General features: G+C 38.6%; 2 protein-coding genes across 10 annotated transcripts in view; both read left to right on the plus strand.

Moving 5' to 3' along the window:
• The window catches only part of LOC127620185 (tight junction protein ZO-1-like), a 162,398-nt gene extending 159,273 nt beyond the window's left edge, over positions 1–3,125 (plus strand). For 8 of the 9 annotated variants that reach the window (XM_052093351.1, XM_052093504.1, XM_052093735.1 and 5 more), the window contains one exon: positions 1,241–3,125. In XM_052093351.1, the coding sequence (XP_051949311.1) occupies positions 1,241–1,335 (95 nt within the window). In that variant the 3' untranslated portion in view covers positions 1,336–3,125. The remainder of the gene's footprint in view (positions 1–1,240) is intronic. The other variant, XM_052093579.1, reaches the window with a different exon arrangement.
• An 8,469-nt stretch (positions 3,126–11,594) lies between these two features.
• Positions 11,595–15,686, plus strand: part of LOC127646933 (protein ENTREP2-like) — a 205,060-nt gene continuing 200,968 nt past the window's right edge. Inside the window, exon 1 of the mRNA XM_052130920.1 lies at positions 11,595–12,132. Within this exon, the coding sequence (XP_051986880.1) occupies positions 11,908–12,132 (225 nt within the window). The 5' untranslated portion in view covers positions 11,595–11,907. The remainder of the gene's footprint in view (positions 12,133–15,686) is intronic.

Genomic DNA, 15,686 nt, shown 5'->3' on the forward strand with positions numbered 1-15,686 from the left:
GAGTGACTCCAGCTATGTCTCTTATGCAACCAAGTTGGTCCGGTTGCTAGGGAGGGTAGGAGTCACATGGGGTAACTTCCTCGTGGTCGTGATTAAGTGGTTCTCGCTCTCAATGGGTGCGTGGTAAGTTGTGCATGGATCGCGGAGAGTAGCATGAGCCTCTTCCTGTGCTTTGAGTCTCTGTGGTGTCATGCAATACGAGACATGTAAAAAAGACGGATTGACCGTCTTAGAAGTGGAGGCAACTGAGACTTGTCCTTCGCCACCCGGATTGAGGTGAGTAACCACACCACCACGAGGACCTACTAAGTAGTGGAAATTGGGCATTCCAAATTGGGGAGAAAAGGGAATAGTAAAATCAAAATCATGTTTATTGAAAATTGCGTTTTTATGACTACTGAGGTAGTCTGCTGCTGCGATTACCTTTGACAGCTGTGCCTGCGACCGAATCACAGCAGTGCTGATTTAGGGCCATATAGCACGATGGTGTGTGTAATATATATAATTAATAAGTCTAAATTAATTTTTGTGGTAATAAATATTATGGCACAAATATTATCCATTGAGTTTAAATTGCAATGAACTATGAATATTCCTTGTAGTATTTAGGCAAGAGTCACAGATACATACAGTAGAACAAATTAGGCATTGTACTAGTTGAAGTTCTTCAGTACTGAAAGGAATATTTCACCCAAAAATTATAATTCTTATAATTTTCTCACCCTTATGCCATCTTAAACTCATGTGACTTATTTTCTTCTTGCGTAACGCAAAGATATTTTGATGGAAACATGATGTGAATATATCCATACACTACAAGTCAGTGGGGTCCAACACTTCCAAGCTCCAAAAAGGACATAAAGGCAACGTAAAGGTAATCCATACAGGTTTAATCCATGTCTTAATCATTCTGATCGGTTTTGAGTGAGAACAGACCAAAGCGTAACTCCTTTTCACTCTAAATCTTGACATCTGCAGTCTCCAAGGCGCGATCGTAATTTGAAGCTCGATTACTCTTCCTCACTTTTGACGCATGCACACGTGTCATGTGCTTTCTATCTGTGGTGGATCTGACAATAAAATAAGCATGAATGCAGCTTTATTCAAAGTTCGTGTTTACACAGAGAGCGTGCTGTCACTGGGACATTTGCAGTGTATAATGTACTACATTGTGGTTTATCTTATGCTCGGTTCTCCATTTTCTCTGTCATATTCATCTCTGTTTTCTCTATTTATCCAGAAGATCCTAAGAGTTGGCAGAACAAATCTCTCCCCGGTGATCCCAACTACCTGGTTGGACCCAACTGCGTGTCTGTGCTTATTGACCATTTCTGAAGAGGGCAACAGCAGGCACATTAATGAATGTGGAACCAGATAACCGAAAAGAAGACATTCCCCTAAAGAACGCTAAGACACACACACACACACACACACACATCTTGGATGAAGGAACAAAGCAACACTAAATGAAGGGTCTCCTGACTGTGCTCTGGCTTTGTTTAGTGTAACTACAGAGAGAATGGATGAAGGGTTACGTTCTCTGAAGTGTTGTGCTCATCTTATTCCTAATTTTTTCTTCTTCCTCTACTTTTTTTAAGTGCTTTTAAAGGCTTTTGACGGTAACAAAAACAGACATTACCTTTGATGGACTGCATGCTCTGTGCCACTGACAAATTCATACACACTGAAAGCCAACTATATTATTTAAAACACATCATTTTTGTGTTCTTTAACAATTTGTTAGGTTCTTCCATTCAGTCTAGACATATGCAAATTATAGACTATTAATCTGCAAATGTATTGTCATTTCATATAGTTTATACACCATCATGATATTACTGTAATGTATAGTGCAACTTTTCTAGAATATTTAATTCTAATTTCAGACTTTTTAGACGACAAATATGTTTCAAAAGGTTGAAGTGTATACCTGATACATTTCCTGACTTTCATCATGAGAGTATAGGCGAACATGTCATGGTGCAGAAACAGTGCTAGATAAGAGTGTAAGGAAAGTGTCATTGAGATATTATCGTGAAAGAACTGACAACTGAAGAATATACACTATGACATTTCCTTACCAAGGAATTGTGTCACCAGATACCTGCAGGTTTATCTTTTTAATAGTTCCTTTGTACAACTTTGAAGACACTACTAGCCTCCGTACAGACCTGTGAACTTAAGCACTGGAACATTCCTGCTGTATCGTGATCTATGCATGTGCTTTGACTCAGGTTTGAAGACTGCTGCTCTCTTATTCTTTACTTTTTCACTCTCACTTTCACTTTGTTTTCTATAATATTTCTCCCAGTTTCTTCCTCACTCTCTTACTCCATCTAAAGCAGTGATGCCTTATCTGAAATGATACAGTTTTTCAATAACAAAAACCTTTTTTGTTTATTTTTGCTAAGTTGTGTTTATGATAAATTATGAAGAAACTGAAGTTGTCTTTCTGCCATTTTGTCAAGACACTGTAAAAAAAAAAAAAAAAAAACCTGGGTGTCGTATACAGGAACAGAATAAAGGTTAAGAACAGGTTTTCTCTTTTAATCTGCTATGCACATGACAACAAAAATAAAAGATGGGAGAAAGGAGACAAATTGGCTGTACATAAAGCTAGCATATTGCCTTCATTATTGGTTTGTAAAAAAAAAAAAAAAAGACTTTTGTATGTCTTTGTTATTTTGTATAAAACTTAGGGGAAGAAATGTTTATAAAAGAGAATGAATGAAATGAAAATGGTCTGATCTTTGTATTCTGGTTTTACCCTTGGGCTTTGGAACGTATAACAGTAATAATTTCACCTTTTCTACAGTTAAACACTAAGTATGATTTTTTTTTTAATGATAACCATCTTTTTATTCTTTATTTACAAAGGAAAGTGCTTGATGTACACTTCTCAAAACGTATTTCTTTTAAACTGAGTGCTCTAAATATGACCCACCCATTTATTTGTAATACTGGATGCTAAATTGCGTGTCCTGAAATGTATTTTTGTACTAATAGACGATTTATTATGGCACACCAGAAAGCATTTTCTTTAGACAATATACTGTAACACTGCTTTGACCCTTTTCAAAACAATTTCCCGAATGCTACTGTATTAAAAAATAAAGTCATTTTTAAAATACCAGGTGTTGCGGTCTTATTGGTGGTTAACCTTGTAGCTGCAATGCAAAGCTATTCACATAGTGGATTCAATGCCTGTTTTTATCCTTAAAGGAACAGTTCACCCAAAAATGAAAATTCTCTCACCATTTACTCAACCTTACCCAGATGTGTCTGACTTTCTTTCTTCTACTGCACACACAACTATTGTTCTGTAGATCCAATGCAAGTGAATGGTGACCAAACTTTTAAAGCTCGAAAGCATAAACACAGGATAAAAGTCCATACGACACCAGAGGGTAAATCAATATATTCCAAAGCGATTTAAGTCTTTTTTCAATAAATTCTCACAAAGAATGTGGATCATCAAAAACAAAAGAATGTGAAAGTGGAGATTTTCACCCACAACAATCATATTGCTTTTGAAGATATGAATTTAACGTATGAATTACTATTATGCTGCCTTGATATCATTTTTGGAGCTTCAAAGTTGAAATATTCTTGACCAAATTGATGTTTATTTTTAATCAGTAGCTTCAAAGTTGGAAATTATTCTTATTTTTTATGATCAATTCTTAGTAATAATCATATAGTCTATATTATTTCATTAAACGCTGCTATTTTTTTCTGCCATTATTTATTTATTTATTGACTAATTAAAAATTCATATTCTTCTAAAAAGCTTCCTTTGTGTTCTGCAGAAGAAAGAAAGAAGGTCATACATATCTCATCTGGGATAGCAGGGAGTGAATAAATGATGAGAGAATTTTCATTTTGAGTGAACTATGCCTTTAAGGGTAAGAGGACTTTCAAAATGTGTTTTACAGGGGTTTTCTTTTTTCATTTGCTAACATGCATTGGTAAAACTCAAAAGTGTCACATTGTCAAAACTCTTCACACACTGAAGTGTATATGGACCAAACTGTGAATCACTTTTCATTGCTATCACACAAAATGCATTCAAGAATCAGAATCAGCTTTATTGCCAAGTATGCTTACACATACAAGGAATTTGTCTAGGTGACAGGAGCTTCCAGTCAACAACAATACAAACAATACCAAAAACAGCAGCAAGACATAGGTAATTAAAAACAAAAAAGAACACAAAATAAATTATTATACATATACGTACATACACTCACCTTCATGCATACCCACATACACACACATAGTGCAAATCTAATACAATCTGTTATATAAAGAACAAAAACCTGTATATTATGTACAGAGCAATGTAAGTAATGGCAGAAGTGGATATGTTGGATAATATAAATTAAAATTAAACTGTGTATTGCACATAATTATTGCTCAATGGGGCAATTTAATTGTTCATGAGATAGATGGCCTGAGGGAAAAAACTGTTCCTGTGTCTGACGGTTCTGGTGCTCAGTGCTCTGAAGCGCCGGCCAGAAGGCAACAGTTCAAAAAGGTAAGTGGGGTCCAGAGTGATTTTACCAGCCTTTTTCCTCATTCTGGAAGTGTATAGTTCTTGAAGGGGGGGGCAGGGGGCAACCAATAATCCTCTCAGCAGACCGAACTGTCCTTTGTAGTCTTCTGATGTCTGATTTCGTAGCTGCACCAAACCAGACAGTTATTGAAGTGCAGAGGACGGACTCAATGACTGCTGAGTAGAACTGTATCAGCAGCGCCTGTGGCAGGTTGAACTTCCTCAGCTGGCAAAGGAAGTACAACCTCTGCTGGGCCTTTTTCACAATGGAGTCGATGTGTATCTCCCACTTCAGGTCCTGTGAGATGGTAGTGCCCAGGAACCTGAATGACTCCACTGCTGCCACAGTGCTGTTTAGAATGGTGAGGGGGGACAATGTTGGGGTGTTCCTCCTAAAGTCCACAATCATCTCCACGGTTTTGAGCGTGTTCAGCTTCAGGTTGTTTTGACTGCACCAGAAAGCCAGCCGTTCAACCTCCTTTCTATATGCAGACTCATCATCATCTCGGATGAGGCCGATGACAGTGGTGTCGTCTGCAAACTTCAGGAGCCTGACAGAGGGGTCCTTGGTGGTGCAGTCATTGGTGTACAGGGAGAAGAGTAGTGGGGAGAGCACACATCCATGGGGGGCACCAGTGCTGATGGTACAGGTGGTGGAAGTGAATTTTCCCTGCCTCACAAGCTGCTGCCTGTCCGTCAGAAAGCTGGTAATCCACTGACAGGTAGAGGTGGGAACAAGGAGTTGGTTTAACTTAGTCCGGAGTATATCTGGTATGATTGTGTTGAAAGCCGAGCTGAAGTCCACAAAAAGGATCCTTACGTATGTCCCCGGTCTGTCCAGATGTTGCAGGATATGATGCAAACCCATGTTGACTGCATCATCCACAGATCTGTTTGCTTGATAAGCAAATTGAAGGGGGTCCAGAAAGGGTCCAGTGATGTCCTTCAGGTGGGCCAACACCAGTATCTCAAATGACTTCATGACCACAGATGTCAGGGCGACAGGTCTGTAGTCATTAAGTCCTGTGATTTTAGGTTTCTTAGGGACGGGGATAATAACTGAGCGTTTGAAGCAGCATGGGACTTCACACTGCTCCAGTGATCTATTGAAGATCTGAGTGAAGATGGGGGCCAGTTGGTTAGCTCAGGAACGAAGGCAAGCTGGTGAGATGCCATCTGGTCCTGGAGCCTTCCTTGTCCTTTGCTTCCGAAAGACATGGCACACATCGTCCTCACAGATCTTGAGTGCAGGTAGTGTAGCAGGAGGGAGGAGGAGTGGGGTTGCAGGAGGTGTTAATGGTTGTGTGAAATGAAGGTCCGAGTGCATGTGGGGTGTGAAATCGGGCCTTTCAAATCTGCAGTAAAACACATTCAGGTCGTCAGCCAGTCGTTGGTCCGCCACAGGGTTGGGGGTAGGAGTCCTGTAATTAGTAAGTTGTTTCAGGCCACTCCACACTGATGCAGGGTCGTTAGCTGAAAACTTGCTTTTCAGCTTCTCAGAGTAGCTTCTTTTAGCCACTCTGATTTCCTTATTCAGTGTGTTCCTGGCCTGATTATACAAGACTCTATCCCCACCCCTGTAAGCCTCCTCTTTGGCATGACAAAGCTATCTGAGTTTTCCTGTGAACCATGGTTTATCATTGTTGAATGACAAAAATGTCCTAGTAGGGATGCACATATCCTCACAGAAACTGATGTATGATGTAACAGTATCTGTGAGCTCGTCCAGGTCTGTAGCTGCAGCTTCAAAAACACTCCAATCAGTGCAGTCAAAGCAGGCTTGTAGTTCCAGCTCTGCTTCAATAGTCCATCTCCTTATAGTCCTTACAACTGGCTTTGTTGATTTTAATTTCTGCCTGTAGGTTGGGAGAAGATGAACCAGACAGTGATCAGAGAGTCCCAAAGCTGCAGGTGGGACAGAGCGATATGCATCCGTCAGCGATATGCATCCTTAAATGACCACATTATCCAAAATCCATGAACTTTCTCATTCACACTCCACCACCTGCAACACTAGGGTTATGTGCAGTGCATTTTCAAATGCTAACAATTCAAAACATTCAAAACAGAATGATGGCAAATGTTGTGCATTTCTGCAGTAACCAGATTGAAATACATAGAAAACCTTATTTAATCATTCCAAACACAGCAGATTGCATTGTCAGCTGAAAGCCTACCCATGTGTCCTGTTTTGTCTCGTTACTAAACAGACGAAAGAGGATGCTTCGGAATGATTTTGTTTGTAACATGGGTCAAGGAAGACAGGTTGGTGGGGAAAGAAGAGTGGCAGGGAGAGAGAGAATGCATGGAGGACAAAGGAGAGGAAGACCAAGAGCAGTGGTCTCTGATGAGATAAGGGCCACAATTATGACCACCATCCAAATGACCATATGTCCTTACTGGATGTATGAATGCGGGATGTGGACACACTTCTCCTGAAGAACAGCCCAAATGCAGGAGAGAGGGAGAACTAGAACTCTCACAGTATGAGTGATTATACTATACATGTTGTTGTTGTAATTATTACAGCTTTTCCTGATCTGCTAAAACACTAAACCATATTCTCTGAAGAAAATACTCAGTGGCCTAAACCATTTGTCAAATCAATCACTCTTTTTGCAAAACGCTAAACACATTTTGCACTGTGATACAAAACGGTAAACACGGGCAGCAAAAGTTAAACACAACTACAACACAGTTGTCATCGTTTACACACAACGACTCAAAACAGTTCACACTTGTTTCTAATGATGTGAAAACGTGATGCTGATGTAGAATGAATACCTCATTGACTTTGATTTTGCATTTACATCATTTTTGACTGAGTGTACTGTAATGTGTTTTTCATTTACAGTTGGACTACTGTATTTTTACTGTATTCAAGGGCTGAATATACAGACATTCAATACATTACAGTGCTTGCAGTACTTATAGTATACAATATAGTCACTGTACTACAGTAAGTTGTGGTCTATACTTTTTTTGACAATAATTGCAAAATGTGCTATACACCGATCAGCCACAACATCAAAACCACCTGCCTAATATTGTGTAGGCCCCCCTTGTGCTGCCAAAACAGCACCAACCCGCATCTCATAATAGCATGATATTCTTCTCAACACATTTGCACAGATGGAAAAGACATGTTGAAGAAAATGTCCAGACTGGTTCGAAATTCGAAAGTCTACTGTAACTCAGATGACCAATCTACAATTGTGGTGAGAAGAATATCACCTCAGAATGCTGATTCTGAGATGAGGGTTGGTGCTGTTTTGGTGGCAGGAGGGGGACCTACACAATATTAGACACGTGGTTTTAATGTTGTGACTGATCGGTATAATTACAATAAACAGTTTTCTTTTCTGTAACTATGCCCTGGATGCTGCATTCTCCGTTTTTTTTTATGTAGTGTCTAATGAATTCTCTGTAGTGTTTATATATTGACGGGTTGTGTGTATGATCTGAAAGCATTGTTTGATTTTGAGAACAGATGAAATGGTTATGAGACGATTGTTAATTTTGCCAGAAGATTCTGGTGTTTTGTGAATGTAGTGTGAAGATTTGGTTGTGAGAAAATGGGTGAAGGTTTCAAGAAATGTGCTTTAGCAATTCAGAAAAACTGGATTGCAGACCTGGAATTTCTGATTTTATTTCCCACCAATTTTTTTTTTCTCCCACAAGTAAATAACTATATGCAAAGATATAGAAGGAATAAAGGATGTTGAAGCAAATTGCTGCATTTATGATTAATTCTTGTTACATATACTATATTACAGTCAATACAGTGAAACGCGAGCAAAACCAAGTGAAAGAGGAAAATGTTTGTTCTTTGTGTTATTTGTAAAATATCCCTCACACCTGTATGTGTATGTTACTCAGGCAGTAATAATTTATCAGTGTCATGCAGTCTGTTTTATTCAGTTGTGTGCTGAATGCCAAACCATTGACGAGACTCACTTCATGACCCATGAGCATTTAATCAGGTTGAAAATGCTCTAAGAATAATAAAAAAGTGTCCACTTTGCAGCCAACATTAAAATAAGCCTTTAAAATCTATCAATTCAGAATATGTTATTTTACTATTAAACCAGACTCCTGATGTAGAGTGTTAAATTGAATACTAAATTACCACTGTATTGAAGTATGGTAAAATAAACAATTAATAATTGTACTCAGCCTTTATTCAGTTTTACTAACATGTGATAGAAACGTAAGTAGCAGCAAAACTTCAAGCAATCACAGAATGGCCCATCAGTCAGTACACACTATGAGAAAATTGTGCATCATTCATTGAGTGCATGAGTAAAAGATACTGTGCAGAAATGTTTATCTTCTCTCTTCTAGGATCTACTTAACATCGGATGTGGCATGATCTCGCACCGCGCCCGCACGTATGAAGTGTTTGGTGGTTTGGATGAGTTTTGGAGGTGAGATGAACTGTTTGGCCAAGATACATGTTGGTAATTTATCTTGTAAAAAATTGTAATGCGAAATTAAACATCAGTGTAGCGAGTGTGTAGTGACAATCTGTGGCCTGCAGATGGCGCTAACACTCTACTGCGCAGATCCAGAAAACGTGATGCTGATGTGGAATGAATATCTCATTGACTTTGATTTTGAAGTTACATAATTTTTGAGTGAGTGTACTGTAATGTGTTTTTCATTTGGGGGTGCAGTTGGAATACTGTTTTTTTTACAGTATTCAAGTGCTGAATATACAGTCAATACAGTATTACAGTGATAGAGGTGCAGATCCACGTTTTAAATGGTAGCCGGGTCCCGGTCGGGTGCCATTGCTACGGGTCCCGTACATTATGCATAATAACTGAGTAGATCGGAGAAGACCCGGCCGTGATCAGAGAGCGCTGATGATGATGGTGCTCTGTGTGTGTGTGTGTGTGTGTGTGTGTGTGTGTGTGTGTGTGTGTGTGTGTGTGTTGTAACGTGCAACATTGTAATGTTTGGAGGAAAAGTGTGGGTGAAAAATGGAGCAGAGCCATAACGAGCTGAGTGACGTCAGAGGCAGAGCAGAGTTAAGGCACAAGATTGCAAATTAGCAATGCTATGAATGAGCAATCGTTATTATAGTTCAAAAGTAAAGTCGAAATATATCTTATGCGAGATACAAAAAACTGCAAAGCTGATTCTAAACAAGTCGCGTTTGTCATTCGTCACCGTGGCAGCAATTAGACTTTTGAAGCTGAAATAATGAGTGGATTAGTTATGTGGTTTCAATCATCAAGAGAGGAATAACAGAAAACCTGGATGTATTTTACCAACTTTCTTGGTAAGGAGGATGGATTATATGTGTCAAGCCCAGGCACAGGGGAGAAGGCAACTAACGTCACATTGGGTAAGACAAGGCTTTGTTTTCACAACTTGCAAATTAACTTGTTAAGAGCACTCAGCTGTGAAATCGGTGTCGATCCGGTTTGTGTCTCTGAGTCGGATCCCAGCTTTCCAATAATAGATGGGTCTGGTTCGGGTCCAGGTCTGGCATTTCTCAGTTCTGCATGGGTACGGGCCTAAGCTTTCAGATAATAGACAGGTCTGGGTAGTACATACTGGTCTCTTTGGATTCGGGCACGAATTTCTGGACCCATGGGGACCTCTAGCCTACAGTACTTACAGTATACACTATATTCACTTTACTACTGTAAATTTTGATTACTATACTTTTTTTTGACAGTAATTGCAAAATGCGCTATTTATACAATAAAAGTTTTCAGTTTTCTGAAACTACTTGTCTTGGATGCTGTGTTCTCCTTTTTGTATGTAGTGTCTAATAAATTCTCTGTAGTGTTTATATACTGACTGGCTGCAAGGGCCTGGATTTTTCTTAAACATTGGGGTGGGGTGCACTTGCTTTTTTTAATTTTTGGGGGGCTACCCCCTTGCCCCAAAATCTACGCCCCTGACTGCCTGTGTGTATGAGCATTGCTTGATTTTGAGCACAGTTGAAATGGTTTTGAGGCAATTGTATGATTTTGCCAGAAGAGTCTGGGGTTTTGTGAATGTAATGTGAAGATTTGATTTTGTGTTTAAAGTTGTGAGAAAATGGGTGAAGGTTTCAAGAAATGTGCCTTAGCAATGTAGAATAACTGTAATAGGTTAATATTACATTTTCATCAGTGTGGTAAATCAAGCAGTGTGAATCTTTGCCCTACACTTACAGTAATAGCCTAATATTAAATATTGTACATCTATGCAAATAATTCAATAAATGCTCCGATACATATTCATTTTATTCAACATATTTAAAGTGTTTTTATTTTATTTAATGAGTCTGTCTTTCAATTGCTTTAAAAACAATATCACTTTAAGGGTGCCTGTCACACTGGCTTTCAGCTGGTAAGTTGAAATAGGCTATATATCTTTAAAAAGTATATATATATATATATATATATATATATATATATATATATATATATATATATATATATATATATATATATATATATATAGCCTACAGTACATTGTTTTAACTAATTTATTAATTGATGATAAAATAGCCTAATTTTCTATTGTATGAGTGCATATTAACCTTTAAAGGAAAGGTTCAGTCTTAAAAATGAGAGCTGTAGGATTTTACTGAAAGTAACACAATGTGAATAATTTTGTTATCGTTTATCATCAAGTAGCTAAGTATGCATCCTGAAGGGATTTTTTGGCGCCTTAAACAGAGTCGTTGCCCGCATCCATGTGAATGTAGCCTACATATGGCGGCACCACAATTCACCTCCTCTATTCTCCCCAACCACCTAGTCACACATCTGACTGACAGGCGACTGGCGCGAGACTGCGGCGGCAGAGCTGCTGTACGCACAGACTCGAATGGGAGTCGTACACCGGTGCCGAGCGTTAGAAACGGAATCTCAAAGCACGTCATTTGCAGGCGTACCTCACCTGGCGTACGCATCGGTCTAGTTAAACGCGAGGAACGTTAAGTTTGTTATTGTAATGTCGAATGTTACCATTTAAACGCATTCTGTTGTATAATCATTTGAACGTTCTACATTCAGAGACGAGTCGTGAAAGATTTCATTAACGGACGGATTTGATGGATGATCACCGAAGCGCGAACCTCATTGTGCATTATTGAAATCCTTTTGGATAACCTCAATTAAGCGCCTGCTTGAATACTAGCGCACTTCTCTTCAGAACAGCGAGAGTGTAGGACGTCTTTATTCCTCGTGAAACGGGATGTTGGTCTGTGCGTCTTGGAAACCCGCTTTTAATTGTTCTTTACATTGTGGATGTCGGATCGACTGAACCCAGAGGAATCTTGCAAACCCGAAGCTCGCTAATTTAACTAAACTTTCGCTTTCATTCAAACTATTTTAATCGTGACCATGCCGGTCAGTGCGATGCCGAGGGGTCGGTCTCTGAGTCCGGTGTCCCTGTCCCGCAGTCTCTCCCGGCTGAGGGAGTTTCGGACCCGGACTCGCATCATGCTTTCTCTGGGAGTTTCACAGATGGTGCTCGGGAGTCTCATCTTGGCTGTCAGTTTCGCCGCTTTGGCCCTCACTACTTCTCCGAGGGTCAGACATTCGTGTCCCTTTTGGGCTGGATTCTCGGTAAGTGGAACCCGTACCTACAACTAATGTCATTTGGTGTGTTTTTTTTCTGTTTAGATATGTGACACCACGCGTCATTTGTGAGCCCCAGCAATTGCACAGTCAGCAATCGTGTCGCGCGCGCGACTCTTCATCCTCGCGTGATTCTTACTTTATAATGAAATTCTCCCCCTCATCACTGAAGAGCCTGAGGTATTATATTCGCCAACTGCGAAATGAAGTGCCATTTAAATAAATTGGGGGGCATGGGGACCCTTTGCAGCTACAAAAGCTTATTTTATTGCTCTTGGCTAAGGTGAGTTCACCTGTTATGTGAATTCTCCTTAAATCCAGCAGAACAAAGCCAAATCTATGGAGGAGATTGTAAAGATGCATTTATATCTCACTTATGCGTGTTGATGTGGAGTAATGTGGATGTTAGTTTGTGACTAGTATTGATTATTTTATCCTTTACTGATTTTCATACAGGCATGAGCCCTGTAATGAATCACAACTTCTTTTATTTTCTTTAATTCCTATATTGGCTTGTGTTGGTACTACTAGTACACACTTTTGAGGTGTACTTCATAGATAACCATGGTTATACATCCTTAACACTGCTATGTGTCCAATATTCTTTTTTCATAGCTTGCTTTCATCTCATATTTTGTCATACTGTTTTCTTGTTTTATATACAGGCACCTCTTATATTTTGTTCATTATTTGCTGTAAAGTAACTCTGAATGTTACTGAATGCAGCTGCTTATAATCCTGACATGTTGCACATATTTAGTGTTTGTTTATTTGTTGCCTGCTGCTTCTTACATCACTTTGAAAATGGAATGCAGAGAGAATATTGTAATTGAATAATGTAGTGTGTCATTCGGGACACAGAGTTGTTGGCATGCATTTTTGATGAAATGAACATTTAGATTCTATCTCCATAGAAAAAAAGCTCAGAAACTGCTCTGGGCAATGAAGGAAGGTTATAGTAAAATGTAGTGTCACTCTACAGTCCAGCATCTTTTCGAATCCTTTTTGTGAACTGGTGACTCAATTTTCTGAATACAAGTGTTTTGAAGCTCACACCATGTCCTCAACCTCTAAATGCTTTTTCTCATTCAGCACACAGCTTACAATTACTAAGAACTGCAATTTCTGTTCTTGCAATCTGAAATATCCACTGTCAATAAAAGTAATCACAGTGCCTTTGTAGTATAAACAGAAAAAATTCTTACAACAGTGTTGCCAAAGTTCTCTATAGTCGAATGTTTAAACATGACTCCACCTCGCATTGTCAGGAGGATGAAGGCTAGTAAGTGAATATTACATTGCCATTGCTCCTCACCAAGAAGCATATATAAGGACAAACCGCAGTTTAATTTTTACTGGGCACAGTACAGGGAGCTTTTGTTGGACAGTATTTTCAACATCTTAAAATTTCATGGCAACTACCATCAATATGTATAAATCATTCTCCCTTGATTTCCTGTCATAGGCTTTGTGAAAGAGCTCGGTAGTGTTAATTATGGGGGTGAATGAGTAAAATAGAAGAAAAGGAGACATGTGTGGTGACAGAGATAACCAGCTTAGGGGTCAGAGGTCAAACAACAGGGCTCAAGACTTGCTGATCATTAACCAGAAACTGATGTATTGCATGCACCAGATAAGGAAACATGTGCCTGTGAGAAGTACCAGCTTGTATCTGTATGGTTTGATATGCATTTCATGGATTTTCTTGTAAATGTACTTTAGGTGTAGGGCGCTTAGCAGGTTTTAAATACCTAATAGGGTTTAATAATATATTTCGAGGCTGGGTTTTCGTGGGGGCAAATTACCATGTTCAGCCCTGAGATCAAGCTGGTGAACACGCTGTATTCCTCACGGGAGTGGGCTGAGCGACTGGGGCATAATGCAGTTCTACAGAGTTACCAATCAGAGGATTGGATTAATGGTGTGTGTGGGCTTCAGTGCACTGAGGAAGGGGGCTGTACAGCAGGTGTGCGTGCCCTTGTACGGGGGAAATGTAATGAGTTATGTGTTTGAAAGCTGTGTAGACATTTAGCCAAATCACTCATCCAATCAAACCTACCAATCCTCCTATTCCTTGTTATTCTGTTTATCTACTGTTTTCATTGTGTCCCATTCCATCATTTTATTATCAGAATATGTGCCACATCCTGACTACAGGCTTCCTAATCAAAAGTGCAGATATTTAATAGGAATGGGTATATCTATTCCTAAAATCCCAAGATCAATCTTTTACTTAAAAAGTTTAATTCGGTTTTGGTTGTATTGTTTATTCAATCTTTTAAATATATATATATATATATATGTCAGGATTGTATGTGTTTATGTATGATTATATATGTCTTAAATTAGTTACATGCCATGTTTGATCTTGTTTCCTTGTCATGTGATGTTGCCATGTGTTTCCCATGTTCTTGTGTCTTGTCCCCATTGGTTAATCTTTTCATTAGGTTGTTAGCAGTCTTCTTTAGAGTCCTAAGTGTTCATTGGTTATCATTGTCATGTGTTCTCTCAAGTCCTAGTATTTAACCCTCGTGTTTTCCATTTTCCATTGTCGAGTATTGTGAATTTATTGTTGTTTGTGTAATGTTGGTTCCATGATCAAGTCAAGTTCATGTTTATGTCTTGTAGTGACGTTGGAGTTAGGTTTTTTTGGATATCACTTTTGTTATTAAATTGCACTTGGGATCATCGCAGTTCATCATCGTCTCTGCATCTACCTGTTGCCAGCCAACGTTATAATATAGCAATTGTTAAATATACAGTATAGCATAGTTTGGGCCATGCTGCTAATTTTGAAATGAATACTTTTGTTAATATACCAAGCTAGATAGTTCCCTGTGTAATTTACAACATTAGCTGAAAGATAATTTCTTTTATTTGTAAGAAAAATGAAAACTGAAACATACCCAAATGAACCATAATCTAATCAATTTGTATTGGAATTGAAACAAATTGAGACCTTGACAATCAGAATCAAATTAAATCAATTTGAAATCTGTATGGATACCCAGTTCTAATATTTATGGGGTATGTAAAGGGATAGTTCACCACAATTTTTTTTAATTTTTTATCAGTTACACACCCTCATATAATGCAAACTCAGAAGACTTTCTCTCTTGCGTGGAAGACAAATTTAGATATCTAGCAGAATGTCTAATCTGTGTGAGCGCTTCTCAAGCTCTGATGTCAGCAGAAGCTCGCGTCAAACTCCCACAAAAATATAAACGTACAAGTATAAACTAGTGAGCACAAAGAGCTCCAGTTTCACTTTAAATGATCGTTTAATGGCTAATGTTCCTGGTTCATACACACTGTGTTAATTACATGCAGTGACCAAGGAGGAGACACACAATTTATATCTGTGGAGTGATAAAATAATGAAACTAAATCTTAAATGATTTACTTCATGACAAATAAGGGCTTGTGAGTCCTTATTTGTTCAATCAGAGCATTAAAAGAACATGTGAAAGTGAAGAAATTAGGAAATAAATATTTTACTATTGCATAATATTATACAAAATTAATATAAATACAATAAAATA

The sequence above is a fragment of the Xyrauchen texanus genome, chromosome 1 (genome assembly GCF_025860055.1).
Source record: "Xyrauchen texanus isolate HMW12.3.18 chromosome 1, RBS_HiC_50CHRs, whole genome shotgun sequence".
In the NCBI taxonomy this organism is placed as follows: Eukaryota; Metazoa; Chordata; class Actinopteri; order Cypriniformes; family Catostomidae; genus Xyrauchen; species Xyrauchen texanus.